Source organism: Watersipora subatra, chromosome 4, assembly GCF_963576615.1.
Source record: "Watersipora subatra chromosome 4, tzWatSuba1.1, whole genome shotgun sequence".
Lineage (NCBI taxonomy): Eukaryota > Metazoa > Bryozoa > Gymnolaemata > Cheilostomatida > Watersiporidae > Watersipora > Watersipora subatra.
The window spans coordinates 35478069-35496701 of record NC_088711.1 but is presented as its reverse complement, the minus strand read 5'-3'; the positions used below and the strand labels follow the sequence as shown (position 1 = coordinate 35496701).

The following is an 18633-nucleotide window of genomic DNA, read 5'->3' as shown; positions in this document are numbered from 1 at the left end:
GCTTGTCTCAGAAATTAAAAGTTAAATGTATCGCAATTATTCTTTAATATTAATCATTGACACCAAACGCATTGCGAGAATTTAAGGTATGGTACAGTGACAATTCTTCCTTGTACATAATCATATCAAGGTCTGTACACTTATTCCTTGTACATAACCATGTCAAGGCCTGCACACTTACTCCTTGTGCATAATCACGTTAAGGCCTGCATACTTACTCCTTGTACAGAATAATGTCAAGGCATGTAAACTTACTCCTTGTAAATAACCATGTCAAGGCCTCTACACCTACTCCTTGTACAGAATAATGTCAAGGCATGTAAACTTACTTCTTGTACATAACCATGTCAAGGCCTGTACACTTACTCCTTGTACATAATCATGTCAAGGTCTGTATACTTACTCCTTGCACATAATCATGTATACTTTGATCTATTTGAATTGTGCGAATGAACGAATTGCCACCCAACTAACTATATGCTTCTTTGGAGTCTGAATGTTATCTACAAACAGCAAATTTCTATTCAAATAAACTAATTTTTAACACCAACATTTACTAAATCCTCACGCATTAACAAGTTACAAAGTTCGCACGGAACTCACTAGGTTTAATGAGAACAAGTTGTAGGCGGAGAATGTGGACTGGCTGAGATCAGTTAATAATTTACAACAGTTGGTAAGGAGAAAGGGGATTAATTTCTACATGAATAAGTCATTGTCAAGCAACAGGGTCACGCTTTGGACTCCCATTCAGCAATGATTGAATAATACATACCTAAACACAAAAGAGTGAAACTACTCACTGTAATGACACAATGGGGCTAGTTAAGGACAAAGCGTATATGATTCACGCAGGTAGTAAAAAGCCCTTGGGCTCCGCAGCGAGCTTCTTTCGAGGGCTACATTGAGCTAGTCATCTCGGAGCCCCAAGGAAGGCAGAAGTTGAGCTACTTCGACCATCGTATTATTTCTTTCAGCCATCACCTATCTAATATTTGTGACAAATAAGCTGATTAGATAAACAGCACGTCATTTATCAGTGTTTTAGATGACAGGAGCTGTCACTTTTTACAAACAAATGTCTTTAATGTTTGATGTTCATATTGCAAATTAAATTACAACCATAATGACTGGCACAAATGCGTAATATTAACATTGGCTTTGCTGAAGCGAACAATGAAATCCATTTGCAATGGTCCATTACAAAACAACGCTATGTTAAACTGGTAAAAATTTAAACTGTTTAAACACACTAATTAAAAAGCCATAAAACAAATTCAAAACTCTAATAAGCAATAACTATTACATAACCACTCTAAAATGCTCTATACATGTACTGAAGGATATAAATCAAGTTAACATGGAGTTTGAGCATGTTACTGCGTTACTGTTTTACTGGCATAACTCATCTCTATAGAAAGAGCGTGCCATGCAAATGAATTGTCAATTTTTCATGTTATGGAAGGTTTTGTTATGTGTACCGCACGCTAATCTTTACTATGATGAGAGCCGTGTCTGTCTGTCTGTCCGTCTAAAGTCACACTGAGAGCATTAGGAAAAAGATTGCATCACACGGAAATCGAGCAGATATTCGAATCCACAGCCCAACGCGCTATCACTGCTCCACATCTAAGAATAATTGTGTACATAGTTATTACACATGACGATCTCTCATGGTGCACAGGACTGCCAGCGTACTAGTTTTAATAATGTATTCATGAACCTCTTATCAAATGTCGTTAAACAGAAATGCATTGGGCACCAGTCGATTATTACAGATAACAATAACATATATGTGTGCATGTATTTTGTCTTGCAAAAATTTTCGTTTCCCAAATACAGAGTATCTAGCTAGCTTGAATGAACAGAGCTAATAAAACTATCAAATAATTAGGACAAGTTTTTAAACAAGCCCAAATGCAAGGGCCAATGTAAGCTTTTTGTTGTCTATAAATAGCTTTGTCAATCAGTTCACATTTTTAACATCAGCAAGTGTCTGTAACTCCATCTATGGGTAATCAAGACATTGACCAAACAATAAAATGTCCATTTGCATTTAATAGTCTACAATGTATGCATTGTATTATGTCTATATAAGCCAGCACAATTGCAAACCTTTTGAGTGAAAATAATAATACTACATATATGCTAACATAAGTCAGTCAATAAGCAGTTTGTGGGTAACAAGGAATGCCTAGTAAAAGTTGAACTGTGAGAGGAGAGGTATGATAAGTAGTGGAGACAGTAGTGGTAGTAGCAGTAGTGTAGGGTAAGGGGTATCAAACACCAACCTACCAATGTTTACGATTAGGTTAGTTCCCTACTGAAGACTGATCAAAGTGCTCCAAGGCAGCTCTACTAGACGGTGAAGACACCAACATATGCACAAACCTGAGAGGCGCTGTCAGGAGTCGTACGCATTTGTGATTTCATGGTTTGGATACATGTCATCTAGCTGCAGTTACACAGAACATACGCACAGCAATCATGTTCATCTAACAGTCATTCATGGCTCTGGAATCTAACTACATGTAATGGCATTGGTGGAAGCCTATAATAGCGAGCGTAAACTGCAGAACTATTTGGACCAATATTTTGTTCTATTACTCTAAGCAGTATTTATGAACAGTACATGTGGGAGTTGTTATAGTATATTCAATAAACAGCCATGATCACCATCATACCCACCGCACTACATTCAATTCTTTTTAAACCTTTCTGACGAATAGAATTACTGTAATATATATGATGGATTGATGCGAAACTTTCAAATATAAATCAACTTTATTATAAAAGTATAAAAAGATAAAAAAATAGCTGTTGAAGAAACAGGTGACAGAAACTGGAATGTTAAAAAGGGAGAATTAAAATGAAATCATCTCATAGTGAGACGCATTTTAATAACAATATTGACAAGGATATGAATACCGATGCCATACAAGCAATTTGCTGCAATATCAGCGCTGAGGTGACGAAAAAATAATTGAAACCTTAGATTTGTTAAGCTATATTAAATACAGCCCACCATCTGCAAAAAGGGAAGAGTTTAAATGACAGATAAAACTAAATAAATCCACGACAGTTTGGTTTTTGATCACTTGTATAGCACAGCGCATGCATCACATCGTTCGTAGGCCATAGTGATGCCTCTATGTGAATTGTGGGCTTGATTAATTCATTCGTGAGTGACCAACCAATAAAAGCGACTCCTAACGACGCTTGCTTCAGCTTTCCTGCAACATAACAATTTGCTTGGGATTAAAATAAACAAAAGCTTTCGCCAGATATGGACAGGCAAAGGATTAATCATAACAAACCTTTTAAACCTCTGCAGAACAATAATTCACAATCGTTAAAAATCAAATCTTGTATACATTTAGCACATTTACAAGAATTGATACCGTAAAACATGTCAAAGGAATTACACTTAAAAAGATAGTGCAAAATCAGGCACAAGGAACCAACAGAAAATTAGAACTTTTGAGTTCATGGTTGTTTAATTGTTAAAATGATACCGATGAAAAATATCACAAAAATATAGGCACATGTGCACACGAACACAGAAACATACACGCCCAAACACACGCGCGTGCACATGCATGCACACGAACAAATGCTGGAAGCGGAAGTGACCTACAAATATCCATACACCTCAGATACGGCAATGCGGTTTTTACTCAACATTATTTACCACGTTTAAATATTGTAAGCTTTGCGTTACAACAGTCAAGTCATTTAAAAACATCCTTATCTCATTTGGAATGATAACAACATGTGCTTATTCAAATTCAAATGAAAAATTTGACCACGCAGTAGACATTATAGGTTATAGTTTACGTTATATGAATAGCAAAATACAAGTAAAATGCCCATTCTTGTAAGATCTCAAATCTAGCAAAAACGAAAGTAAATTTTTTACATTATGTGAGATTTCATTCTAATATATGCCTAATTCGTATCAAGATCTTTTCAAACTCACCCCTTTGGCCATACAAAATTCCATTTCAAGATTGTCACAAACTCACCTTCTAGGCACTCAATATAAGAAAAAAAAAAACTTTTTAATTTAATGACTGTGCAATAACCCTGTTATTAGCGGTTTGTATCGACAATGTTTCTCATTTTTCTTATCACACTCTCGTTTGGTTTAGAATTCATCATTATGGTAATTTTATGTTAAGTTAAGAGGAGTACACACCTTCAAAGTCACTTAAATAAAAATTTTTTAGACAGCAAAGGTCTGTACTAAAAATAAAAAAATAAAAAATACTGTATATGTCTACAATAAAGTAAAACAAAAATATATATTTACTATCCATCGTTTTTTTTGACGTCATCAAGTTGTTTGCACATGTGCTCGTTCATGAAAAAGCCGCCATTTTGGTAGAAAACGATCGTTTTTTTTGATTTATTAGTACTTTTAAGTGTTGTTTTGATACTATAATAAAAAATTGCAAACAAAAACATCGTTTTCAAATTATCATTGCAAAAGCTTCGTGTTTCTAACGATAAAATTGTCTATAAAGATGGCCGACAACGATAAAATGACGTCACGAAAAAACGAAGGATAGTAAAAGTAGTGGCTGTCTGTCCGTCCGCTTTTGCGAAGCCAGGGTTATAGATTCGGATAAAATATTGCTTTCAATAAGAATCCAACTCCAGACATTTTGTTTGATAGACTGACTGTCTAACACCTATACTAATTTTAACAGTATGACTGTTCTACAATCACATAAAAACAAAATAGCAAAACTTCCGCTTCCTGGAAAAGTTAGGGAAAGTTTTAAGACAGAACGCTTGACCACCAAATTTGTCAATCCTGATGAGTTACTTAAAACTAGCGTCATTCTCCTTCTCATTAAAATCGTCTGGAATAAAATCATCAGGTATTTCTGAATAATTGTGGCGACGCTTACGTGTGCTTCATCGGCACAACTGACGATCTCTCACGGCACACTAGACCGCAAAGGTACTAGTATATATAATACCACTATACGTTGTTTTCTTTTCCAAGTGCCGCAAGAGAGAAAACAATTTTTTTAAGGGAAGCTGGGAATCTCATTATTCAAATTGAACTTGAAAACTTTCACTAACTTCACACTTTATATTATATTATATATTATATATTATATGGATGTTCTTACGGAATACAAAGCAAAACCTTTACATAAATTCTTTGTTACATGGAAATTACGTAAAAAATTTTACGTTATAGAAGCGTCTACTGTATTTAAATTCGCCCTATTTTGCAAAAATTTAAACTGGCAAGCCGTAAAAATACTGACAATTGAAGGGTTGATAAATCCAAAGTAATTATCTATGGTTTACTTAGAAATTAATTCTATTGCAACAACATTGTGTTCCAAGAAAGCCTGTGAATAAAGCTTTTCAACCTTGATCGCTAATTAGGCTAACATCAAGGCTGTGAGTTGTGTTCTCATTAGAGAAATAAGGGGAATGAAGATCTAGCAGTAGAATACCGACACACAGCTTTATATTGAAGCTTGTGGCTAAAGTTATTCGGCGAAGTGTTTACATACATGTATATTGTTAGCCTGAGAGCATAAATACCATACAATAACTGACCTGACACATAATGCTGCCCAATATCTATAGACTTATCTGTGGGAGTTCAGGCAATACCATGAATGGGCTATATCCATTCGGAGTAGGATGCGCAGCTGGCAGTATAGCGTGAGGAAAGGTGAGAAAGCTATCATCGTTGTAAAAGGGTGCTCGGAAGGTGGCTCCGCTAGGCAGACAAGGATGTAAAATAAAATCTATGTCGTGTTCCAAATCTTCCAAACTGGAGGAATATGACCCGACATTTGAATGTGCATCAGCCTGTGTGAGTTGGGCAGTTTTGCGGTTCAGGGTGAGGCTTGGTGAGACAGTCTGCAGTTCTTTGTCGAGTTTTACAGAGACTTCAGTCCTCTCGTGACCAGGGCGATGCTTCTCACAGTTATGTTCAACCGTCACCAAAGGCAAAGGCTGCGAAAGGGGCACGGTGACTGGCTCGCTAGGGCTGCTTGACCGCATATTTTCATGAAACCAATCTGGATTTTCTGATATATAATTCTTTGTTTGGCTAACTTTTTTCTTGAGAGCTTGAACGTAGATTTGTTCAGGGTAATCCTTCGGAAGAACATCAAATTCTTTTTCTTTTGGACATTCGTCTGCAAATGCAGACACAAGAGGTTCGATATCCTGTGGCAGCCTATATCGTTGCCAGTTCTCGATCAAGACAGGTATTTCTGACTCGGAGGAATAGTCGAAGTATACAGCAACCTTCTGATATCCCGTCAGATCCGTCTGCGAATGCAGCAACCTCATAGCCACCAAATATGCATCATCCGTGTTCTTTAAATAAACAAATAATAATAAAATCAAAAGAGGAATAAAAAGGGCTAGGTTTGGGCAATAGTCAACACCCGTGTATAAAGTTACAGAATGTGTTAGAAATGTCCGAACAGGAGTAACCTACCATCTATCTAGATTAAGTCAGACATATGATGACGGTTTGATTACGGAGTCTTTTAAGCTGCGTAGGTACACAATACTTTTTGCTATACATGTATGTAGCAATTATTAATTATTAAACCGTAAACAACTACAGTGAAACTCAGATAACTCGCCCTCAGATAGCTCGAACACATGGTTAACACAAACGGTTTGTTTGGTCTGTTCCCACGTGATGATAAATTGCTTTAGATAATTCGACCTTAACTTCGTTAACTCGAACAGTTTTTTGCCCAACGGCTACCTAGACGGTTGTTATCGCTTTAGAATATCACTTTGTTCCAAGCCATAGATATGAACAATAACTTTTAGTAGTTCTTAGGCGTTGTTATTATTATCACTATCTGGCAAAATATTTTCGTTAACGGCTTTTCTAAAGGTTTGCAAAAAATCAAATTTTACTAAACATCCGCTTTGGGATATCTCTTCGAAAGCAAGGAGAAGCCAGGTAACCTTCGTATAAACTTAGAGAAAAATTGGCAAAATCGGTTTTCGTGAAAACGCTAAAAAAAAAACATGTCTTTTTTCTAAGCGTTTCAACCACGATCAAGTTTTGCTCATTTTAATCTGAAAACGTCCTGGCAGTCACATCACCTAAAACAAACAAATCTCAAGTAATAGGAAAATATTTATACTTTCTGATAAATGTTAAAACATTACATGAGAGGCCCCTTAGCTTGCAACAAGCAATCTATGCTTTTGATTTATATATAGTTTGTATATGTACTGATAAATACATGCACTTGTGACAGTGCTTTTATAACCGGAACGCTCTGATAACTCGAACACTTTTTCTCGGTCCTGTGGAGTTCGAGTTAGCCAAGTTTTACTGTATATCATAGTGAGAGATTTGCCACGGTGTATCCAACCCGCGTCAACCTGTGTGATAGACCTTTTTCAAATCATTATCTATTTGTAAATTGTATTATAACCACTGATTATCAGCTTGAGTAATTACAATAGGATCTGTAACAGTATTTTAAAGCAGAAATTTGTGCTTACCACGTATGCGCATGCTGTACAGATGGCTAAAACTTTCCCATTCTTTACTTGAAAAGTATGTTTTAAAAAAAACAGCTACACCTAAGAATTTTGCTCTGTAAAAACATGTTTGGATGCTAATATTGATTAGTTCAGCAGTACAGAAGACAAAAAGGTTAAAATCAGAAAACATCGTGGAAAGTATTGAATAGCCAGAAGCTGAAATAAGTCAATACAAAAGCAACAATCAGAACGCAATGGGCCAAGCAAATGATGCCAATACTTTTTATAAAGGCTAACTTTGGTTTCTGCGTGTATTATAAACATTGTTTGTTTATGTAACTTGTTTTTTAATATACATTTGTAGCATTGGATAGATTAATACTATATAACTTATAAATTTGCAGATTTATAGCATACCAGTTGATAGCATACTAGTTGATAGCATACCAGTTGATAGCATACCAGTTGATAGCATACCAGTTGATAGCATACCAGTTGATAGCATGCCAGTTGATAGCATACCAGTTGATAGCATACCAGTTGATAGCATACCAGTTGATAGCATACCAGTTGATAGCATACCAGTTGATAGCATACCAGTTGATAGCATACCAGTTGATAGCATACCAGTTGATAGCATACCAGTTGATAGCATACCAGTTGATAGCACACCAGTTGATAGCATACCAGTTGATAGCATACCAGTTGATAGCATACCAGTTGATAGCATAATTACTGTTATCTAAACTCGGCTTTCGATGGATCGAAGCTCATAGCTCCTCTTCCATTGCACATAAAAAGTCAGGTATGGCTACAAACTGTAGTAACCATATCAATGAGTGCAATGAACTTTCCTGCCACACTGTTAAATTTAGTTATAAAATAAAACATACCTTCAAGTTTTGAATAATGAAACAAAAAATTAAAAGCTCATACATATTGCAATATAGGCTATGAGATCTTTGTAGGTTAATTGCAAGCAATAAATATTAATTTGTCTCAGCTTGCCAATGCGTATGAGTTGAGGATCTGAGACAAGCTGGAGGTAAGTTATAGCACCTTTTTTGCGTCCATGTCCATGGTTAAACTTGTGCAACTAACTGGCTCAGACAATTCCAAGCCAGACGCGCTCAGTAGTGAAAGGGCCGAACCCATATGAACATGAGCGAGCTAACATGGGGGCTAGTCACACGAGAAGAACATGCCTCCCCTAACTTGCAGCAGTAGTCCTATTTTATGACAGCACCTCGCCAATGCGACTTCTTGATAGGATCTACACGAACTGGTCTACGAGCGCTAGATTTTGAGAAGGTATAAAAGGGTCACAGCAAAAAGGCGGTGCCCGCAACTGCGAGGTGCACGAACTTGTGTAGTCTGCCCTATTGTAAAAACAACAATACACTCACCGAGCTATAGATGCGACGAAATAATGTGTTCATTCAGCGTAATGATACTATCACCTTGTAAAGCATAATAGACAATAACTGGAATGCTAAGTAACTACAAGTGATTGCCAACTCAGAGGCTTTCTTCGTAAATCGACATTCCATGTAGTGAATGGAGGCTGACTATAGACCATTATAAATCAGTACTCATTTGCTGATTGACTAGCGCACTAACCAGCATACTGAGCTAGCGCACCTGTACCGACTCGGTTCAAAGCATTTGACCGGTCTAGCGTTTAGGCTCCTCTAGATCTACAGAGACTGTGATTTGTGATTTATTTTCATCAACAAAATTAGTTAAGCAAAAGCAAAAAGCTGGAGGAGTGATGAAGCCCATTATACGCAATAGCATAGCTAGTCGTGGCGTTGGGCTTGTCGTCATCGGTTTTATTCACATGTTAAAAAATACAACCCGAGTTCTCTCTTGAAACTGGCCACCTTCTTTATGTGTTTGGCATTTGAATGTAAAAAGGTTTACGTGAAGATATATCACTATATAGCAGGGTTGGAAAAAACCACGGTTTTTATGAAAAAACCAGGTTTTTTTGGTTTAAACCGGTTTTTATAATTTTACCAAGGTTTTTGCAATTTTAAGTCTAATTAACATCACATACTATAGCTGCATGATTGAGTATTGAACATACATATGTGGAATCATCTGTTAAAGATGGTACTGTGGGAGTTGTTATGGGAAAAAGAGAGAAAACATATGGAAATTTCAGAATGAGTCTTAAAGCAAACATGATCGATGAAATACAGAGCAGAAATCTTATCACATAAAGTGAATATTTTACATACAGTTCTATATATAAGTAGGAACTTTAATCCAAGTGATTAGTCATGTGGTAGTGTAGAGCAGAGCATAACGCAGATGCATTGCTAGTGTTTGGAGCAGTGGCAGATGACTCAACTTCAATCACCTGAATATTAGCGTCACTGTCTAAATTGGTGTTTTCAGCTTGACATTTTGCTACGTGAGCTTTAAGCCTACCTGCGTGACCTCGCGTTATGACAGCACACCTATTACGTTTTGCCTTAAAACCTTTGCCTTAAAACTTTTGTCTTTTGCAACTCGAGTGAAAAACTGCCAAACGGGATCCTGTTTGCGAGGCATGTTGGAAATTTGAGGCATAACTTTAACTTTTAAAAACACAAAAAACTTGATAAACTGAATTCTAACAATCCAACTACTTTGGCTTGTGCCCAATAAATGAAATATTAGTTTGCAAACTTAAAGCTTTTGCCAAAAAGGACTTTATTGTTTTAATTTCTAATTGTAAGTAATCCTTTCTCACTGGCCAGACTTGAGAAAGTATTCATTGATTATTAGAGACGATGATTGGATTAGATTTCACATGGTTTTTATATTTCATCAGTAAAGAGATCATTATATCACTTGATAAAACCAATTGAAAATGAAATTCACTAATTCATTGTTGTGCTAGGATTTCACGTAGTTTCAACTTGAGCTCTGCCATCAAATTACTACTGTGTCCTAAATAAACTTCCACGCCTGATAATTACATAGAATTGCATTTCTACCGCACATAAGCCGCTAGGAGCTTAAAATATTATGTTTTTCACAAAAAATAATGAAAAAACTGAAAAAACCGGTTTTTTCGGACTGGTTTAAACCGGGGTTAAACCACTTGGTTTAAAACTTTGGTTTAAACCTTTGGTTTAAACCTTTGGTTTAAACCTTTGGTTTAAACCTTTGGTTTAAACCAAAGTTTTACATATTGTCTCCAAATAACTCAAGCAGCCACTCCTCTTTCCCTACAGGCTTTCTTTTGTTCACATCACTTTCAATATGTTCTTATAATGACATGTCGATAGATGCGAAAATTTTTAAGGACTTGATTTGAAGATCTTTACACCTGTGCTTCTATTATTTGTTACGTAATGTTCTAAAAAAGTGGTGTCTTCATTCTATCACTTCCAGTAGTTTTCTTGAAGTCCATGATTTTAAAACTAAACACTTTAACATTATTCGAGCAGTGTAGAATAATGATTCCCATAGATTTGCAACTATTCACTCGGTTAACTGAGTGAAGAACTGGGTATATATGTATATGTATTGAGAGATAGAGTGGGTATATATGTATTGAGAGATAGAGTGGGCTTATATGTATATATATTGAGAGATAGAGTGGGTATATATGTATATGTATTGAGAGATAGAGTGGGTATATATGTATGTGTGTTGAGAGATAGAGTGGGTATATATGTATGTGTGTTGAGAGATAGAGCGGGTATATATGTATGTGTGTTGAGAGATAGAGTGGGTATATATGTATATGTGTTGAGAGATAGAGTGGGTATATATCTATTGAGACATAGAGTGAGTATATATGTATTGAGAAATAGAGCAGCTACATTATATCTAAAAGTTATATGAAATATATGAGAAACAACATGATATATAGCAGTATATAGCAGTGCCTATAGTATATAGCAATGTCTAGAGTATATAGCAGTGCCTAGAGTATATAGCAGTGCCTATAGTATATAGCAGTGTCTAGAGTATATAGCAGTGCCTAGAGTATATAGCAGTGCCTATAGTATATAGCAGTGCCTATAGTATATAGCAGTGCCTATAGTATATAGCAGTACCTATAGTATATAGCAGTGTCTGTAGTATATAGCAGTGTCTGGAGTATATAGCACCTAGAGTATATAGCACCTAGAGTATATATCAGTGTCTGGAGTATATAGCACCTAGAGTATATAGCAGTGTCTGGAATATATAGCAGTGTCTGGAGTATATAGCAGTGTCTGGAGTATATAGCACCTAGAGTATATATCAGTGTCTGGAGTATATAGCACCTAGAGTATATAGCAGTGTCTGGAATATATAGCAGTGTCTGGAGTATATAGCAGTGTCTGGAGTATATAGCAGTGTCTAGAGTATATAGCAGTGCCTAGAGTATATCGCAGTGCCTATAGTATATAGCAGTGCCTATAGTATATAGCAGTGTCTGGAGTATATAGCACCTAGAGTATATAGCAGTGCCTAAAGTATATAGCACATGGGGTATATAGCCCCTAGAGTATATAGCATATATCGCCTAGAGTATATAGCGCCCAGAGTATATCCAAGGAAGATCATACCTGTTCAAGACGGGCGCGTCTGTTGGCTACACTCTTAAATCTTGCCCCAGTTGAGCAGACGACCATCACATAGTTCACAGTAGCCATCTTGTGCTGTAGCCAGAAATATATTCCTGCAAAGCAGTGCATGCTGGCTACACATAGCTATAAACATACTTATACACAGTGAAGTTATGTTTCCTGTTCAAATTTGTTACCTGACTTCAGACACTGCAAGTGATGTCCCAATGTATCAACTGTATATTACCATAAAACCCCTATTTGAACGACGTCTTCATTCGAATGCTACCTCTAATAGAACATCACAATAGAACATGGGTTAAAAAACACAAGCCACCCTTTAATTGAACGCCACCTCTATTTTCCCACACCTGACATTTTTTTATCATTACGAACCCATAACAGAAAGTGATCAATAGAAAAATGTCCACAAAATAATACTAATAACGACTCGGTTACAACAATAATAACTCTTTCGTTGTTGCTGTAGTGCACATGTGTCAATCAAATGGCCCACGGGGCAATTTGATTGACCAAGAGTAAGATCGAGCATGTGACGTGTGGCATGTGGCCCGCAAGAGCTTAACTCATTTGCACCCAACGGAGTTAACTCGCGTATTTATAACGTTGCTAGGCACCCAACGCGAGTTATCTCGCCTCTGAAATTTATCTACTTCTTAAATCGTTATTTTTAAATTATAAAAGAATATTTTTGATTAGGTAAAAAATTTATTTTCTGGCTAATCAAAAAACATACAAATATGCCTCAATGATTTCTCTAGCAAAAGTTATAACTAAAATACTACACCCATGCCGACATCTAACTAAACCGGAAAGCATCGCTGTGACTTGAAATTTTATCATTTGCGATCAATTTTTTTCAACTCCAGAAGTAAATATACAGATTCAGAAGGGAAGTCAGTGAAAGACTGCATAAATCTAATCAAAAAATTATTTTTAATGTTTCAAAGTTTTTGCTAACTTTTAATTCTGCTAACTTGAATCGTTATGCTTGAATAAAAATGCACTTTTATGGTTGTCAGCCGTAATCAGACTAAAGTTATCATTCAACTTCGATAGGATCATATTGATTCTTAGAGCTGCCTATGAAGTGTGAAAAGTCAAGAACAGAGTTATTGAACATATTTTTATTATTTGAAACATGTTTATGACAGTTTATTTGAGTTATATTGGTATGTAGATTGCTATGCTTCTGTCTAAAGGATGATACTCGCGAGAAAAAGTTTAAAATTAAAGTTTCATGATTTTTAGGTTCGTGACTAACTGTATATGTATAAACAATATTCAGAACGGTGTATTGTATGTAATAAATAAGTAACTTTAGTCAAACACTGTATATTTCGCAATTTTTATGGTGCAAGTATAACTTTGTTTCAGCAAAAAGCAAATAATTTTTTGTTTTAGCTGCTTATATATTTATTTTGTGTTGCTGCTGTTGCAATCATTTAGTGTTTGCAGGTTTAATACGTGTATGCAAACAAATTCATGATCTTAGCAGCTCACAATTTTTTATTTTACTGAACGTATGACCATGTTAATGGGTATTGTGTAACTTTTCTTATTCGTTTCCGAAAAAAGTGTTCTGCATGTTTTGCTGTGCAACTGTTCTGTTCGCGACTTCAACTAATAAAGTCAGAGTTATTTAATATCAAAGAGTAGTTAATTTATTTTACATCATTCGATTATATTTTGCTACAATTATAAGTTACATGTACATCTGGCCCTTTGAGGACAGCCATTACGCTGATGTGGCCTTCGGTGAAAATTGATTTGACACCCCTGCTGCAGTGGTTGCCATGATTTTAGTGACGTTGTACCTGAGAAGATCGATCATAACAATCATCAGAACTACACTCTGATTCGAAATCATTAAAGGTTGACTTGCAACAAAATTCACATTACAGTTATTTGGTATCAAAAGGTTCACCATGTCTTACCCTGTTGTGTTGTAGGTGTCAAATACGTGGAAATGTGATTACCAGCTCTTAAAAGCTCAAAAACGAAAAGCCGCCGTAGATTGGAATCTGTTTATTTATCTGACGTAGTCATTCCAGTTTGGTTATTGTCTTGTCACGTATGTTCTCACATGAATTGAAAGGCCAATAAAAAGCTTAATGTAAAACTTATTGTAGCACTAGTTTATGACAAACACTTCGGGTTTTTCCGAAGACCCCGTATCAAATATAGATGCTCGCTACTTTACAGTTTTCTTTTGGCATTATTCAATCGTCAAGTCGTAATCTGATCACGTGACCCAATACTTCGCAAATAATTTTTGCAGCACTTTTCGATTATCACAGGTAATCAACAGGCTCGTCATGATTATCAGACAATGATATATACTCCTTCGAGGTAAGGTTAAAAAGTTTAACGATTTTTTACGGTAAGTTATAAGATATCGGTGCTAAAAGTGACAGTAATACAATGACGATAAAACAGACGCGTAAAAACAATAGACATGGTTTTATTGAATGCGTGAAGTATATTTGTGAAAATATTTCGACGAATGAGGTTGCATGAAAGTGTAAACAGAAACCATCCTGTAACAACTACGTCCCATTTGAGCCGTTTTGGAATGCGAATCCAAACTACGGCGGTTTCGTGTGGCTGCGATTAACTGTTCGTTTTTGAGCTTTTAAGAGCTTGTAATCACATTTCCCTATATTTTGCACCTACAACACAACAGAGTAAAACATGGTGAATCTTATGATACCAAATAACTGTAATGTGAATTTTGTTGCAAGTCAACTTTTAAGCTGTAAATCATATCCATTGTTTTCAGATTCGTCCATTATGTGGTTTACAATCTGACCTGAAGATATGAGTGTTCTGATAAACGATAAGACAACTATTCAGGAACACCGTAAGACGCAATGGCAGCCATTATTATGGTGTATTCTAACTTTAAAATGTTAAAAACGTCATGTTCGTTCTATAATTCCAAAGCTTTACATTTTTTTAATTAAAACTTTGAAAGCTACACTATAGAAATACTTAATAACAGTACCATGCTAATATTTTACTATCAAAGTAGTTCCTTGTTTAACTCGGTCTGATATTTCGATACCCGATACTGGATGCTTCAAGATTAAAATCGATAAAACTTGCTCATAAAAATAACGCTCAGATCAATCGAAAGTCTGATTATGACATCTATAATCGTAGAGACCGACAGAATACATATGCGTGACGCTTCGACTTGAACGCAATAGCTGATATTAACTATCGCAACGATAACAACTAGTGACGTTATTTCACATGTATTTTTCTTTTGAGTGTTTTAATCGCGATTAAGTTTTATCAATTTTAATGTTGAAACATCCTGGCAGTCAGATCACCTCAAACATCAAAAACAATCGCTAATGATAGAAAAATACCGATTCTTTCTGATAAAATCTACTAAAGTTTTGTGTAAGTTCATCTCTAGTAGGCAGCTCGAGCCTAAAATACCCAGAAGCAATGTTGTCCTTGCGAGCGTCCATAATGACTCACGAGTACCACTCGGTGATAACATTGCGTTACTCACACTAACAAAATGTGGGTAAATGACACCTACACGAGTAATACGCAACAAATTGGGCGTATCGCCACACAAAGCAACAAATTAATGACCTCACAAAGACTTCTTAGTTTTGCACTTAAAAATCCTAAACATCATTATCTACTTTGAAGAGAAACAGTAAAAACCAAAATATTGTGCTACATTTTTTTCAAGTTCTGACCTGACAGCATATGTGTCAATTCACAAACCTCTCTCAGCGATTTCCTGAGTCGCCCAAAAGTCGGCCATAACTGAGCAGCCAAGAGAGTTCTGGAGGAGCAAGGCAAGAGCCTGTACACAAGCCAGGTGCTCCTGGCAATCATATGAATAGATGAGCAAGATGGAGGGTGGGTAACCTTTCGCATCTATAAACACCACAATTAATTATAACCTGGAACAAGACAGCAAAGATTTTTACTTAGCTAACAACAAAATGCAGCAGCAAACCATAAATCTGCTTTTGTGATTTTTATAGTTGCTACTGGTCATACGTAGTCACAAGTGTGAAACTACGGTCACAATCATGCTCCTACACCTCCAATAACCAATAGAATGACAGCATTATAATAACCAACACCCTAAGTTCTAGTCGACATAGGTAATTGTTGTATGGCGCTGTTTGACAGTTGCACGATGCACTGATAACATTCACTTGGGCATTCGCAAATATACATAGATACGTATATAAAACAGCAAGACTGTGTGTGTATGCATGCAAGTGTGTCTCCACATTTCATTATGGATCTCTAACCGCTGCGCAGGGTTGTTTAAAAATGGGCATGTGGGCTACTGACTCCTAATGAAGGTTTTACATGTTGTTTTCTAAAAAGATGGCTGCCAACATATATTCTTTATCATGTAATTGAGAGTAAGTCTAAAATTTCTTTTTTATAAAACTAAAACTTACTCTTAATTAAATCATTTAAAAGAAGAATAATACCCTTTAGCTGATATCGCAAATGCTCATGAATCTGCTTAGTAAGTTATGCGATTCAGGGCATTCTGCTCGATTGTAAAACCTATTTATTTGCAAAATTTATTCATTTGTGAAAATGATTTTATTCGTGAAATTTATCTTATTTGTGACATTTATCCATTAAACTGCTTCTATTCCTGTGGCTGTAGTCACCAGTTTTACAATGTTAAACAGTACCATAAATTCAACCGCACATTTGTGACTAATTAATTGGATGAGTTCTTTGCCATCGCTATTGATGACTTTTGCCTCTTTCGCGGGTCTTCAATAGAGCAATTACTGTGTCAGCTAGATATTGTTGAAAGTGGCATATGGAAGATAACTCCAAGGATATGAACGCATAGAATTAAACGAATACTTGTTGTGTATTTATTCTATTTGATGATGGATATTTTATTATATTCTGTCATGTCAACCCTTCTTTTAGGTATGCATATGGACTATAAAAATATCCTAGCTGCCATGGTTGGTATCTTAAAGGTGACAAATAGCTGTTATAGGTGATTATCTTACTTGCTGCGTGAGCTAACTGGTGATCACGATTATGGGTGATAGTACTACCGTATCAAGGGTAAATAGTACTATCGTATCAAGGGTAAATAGTACTACCGTATCAAGGGTAAATAGTACTACCGTGTCAAAGGTAAATAGTACTACCGTATCAGGGGTAAATAGTACTACCATATCAAGGGTAAATAGTACTACCATATCAAGGGTAATTAGTACTACCATATCAAGGGTAAATAGTACTACCATATCAAGGGTAAATAGTACTACCGTATCAGGGGTAAATAGTACTACTATATCAAGGGTAAATAGTACTACTATATCAGGGGTAAATAGTACTACTATATCAAGGGTAAATAGTACTACCATATCAAGGGTAAATCAATGAGAAAGAGCTAAAGCATTTGGATTAATGTTGTATAAACTATAAACACTCTGTTAAAATACAGCCATGCCTCAATCTAAAATCAACTTAACATTTAAACCGTGATATAGGCCTACGATATGAAATTTGAGCAAATACTTGTCTCGCCATTTGATGTAAATTCAGACACATGATGTTTCAATGTTATCGAAATAACGCAGTTTGTAAATTAATACACACGTGCTCAGCTCTACTTCAAATAATTTTGTAGTAAGATTTTCAAGCAAATGTTAAACCCTGCAGTGTGGACTTCCCTTTTTTGGTTTAAAATCTTGAATCTCAAGGGTGGTGAAAAAAAATGATGAAGGCAATACTTGCCATAGAAACAAGTACGAAATTAAAGATGAACACGAGCAACCATCTTGGGATCAATTTTTAACAACCTAAGACGGCATCGGGTAGTTGACAGGTAGTTGAGAGAAAAACGAGAAAGTATAGATGATGTGAAGAAAGTATAGATGATGTGAAGAAAGTATAGATGATGTGAAGAAAGTATAGATGATGTGAAGAAAGTATAGATGATGTGAAGAAAGTATAGATGATGTGAAGAAAGTATAGATGATGTGAAGAAAGTATAGATGATGTGAAGAAAGTATAGATGATGTGAAGAAAGTATAGATGATGTGAAGAAATAAAGCACGAGAAACGAGTGGCAGCAGAAACACTGCATGTGATGAGGATGATGCAACAATATTAAACAAAGAAATGCATAAACTGGCCATGTTAATTTAAAATTCAGTCTATGATAAATTAACTCCTCTTCATCCCCACCTCTAGCTATGCAGCAACCATCTCCTGTATGAAGGCTATACACGTCGTTTCACCGAATGACAAGGTGACAATAAAAACCTTGTTGTACTGATTAGCATTTATATGTTTAGTTTTTTACACATATTTTAGTGTTTTACATAGCTAAACATACCTTCCATCTACATGTAATACTACATTTATGTAATTAATTACCACAAGTACTTATTGGCCAGTTTTTGGACTGCAGAATGAACTCACCAAAAAGCAATAGACTACTATATGAATATTTGCTCTGACATAAACTCCATGTTACGAGATATGACTGTATTCAGTACATTTTGAACTGAAACTGTCT

General features: G+C 35.8%; 1 protein-coding gene across 1 annotated transcript in view; it reads right to left on the bottom strand.

The window, feature by feature from the left end:
- Positions 1–3158: 3158 nt before the first annotated feature.
- LOC137393164 (uncharacterized) overlaps positions 3159–18633 on the bottom strand; it is a 33953-nt gene continuing 18478 nt past the window's right edge. The window contains exons 10-13 of the mRNA XM_068079593.1: positions 15831–15986; positions 12060–12172; positions 5587–6360; positions 3159–3233 (exon numbers count right to left, since the gene is read on the bottom strand). Coding sequence (XP_067935694.1) covers positions 5611–6360; positions 12060–12172; positions 15831–15986 — 1019 coding nt within the window. The 3' untranslated portion in view covers positions 3159–3233; positions 5587–5610. The remainder of the gene's footprint in view (positions 3234–5586; positions 6361–12059; positions 12173–15830; positions 15987–18633) is intronic.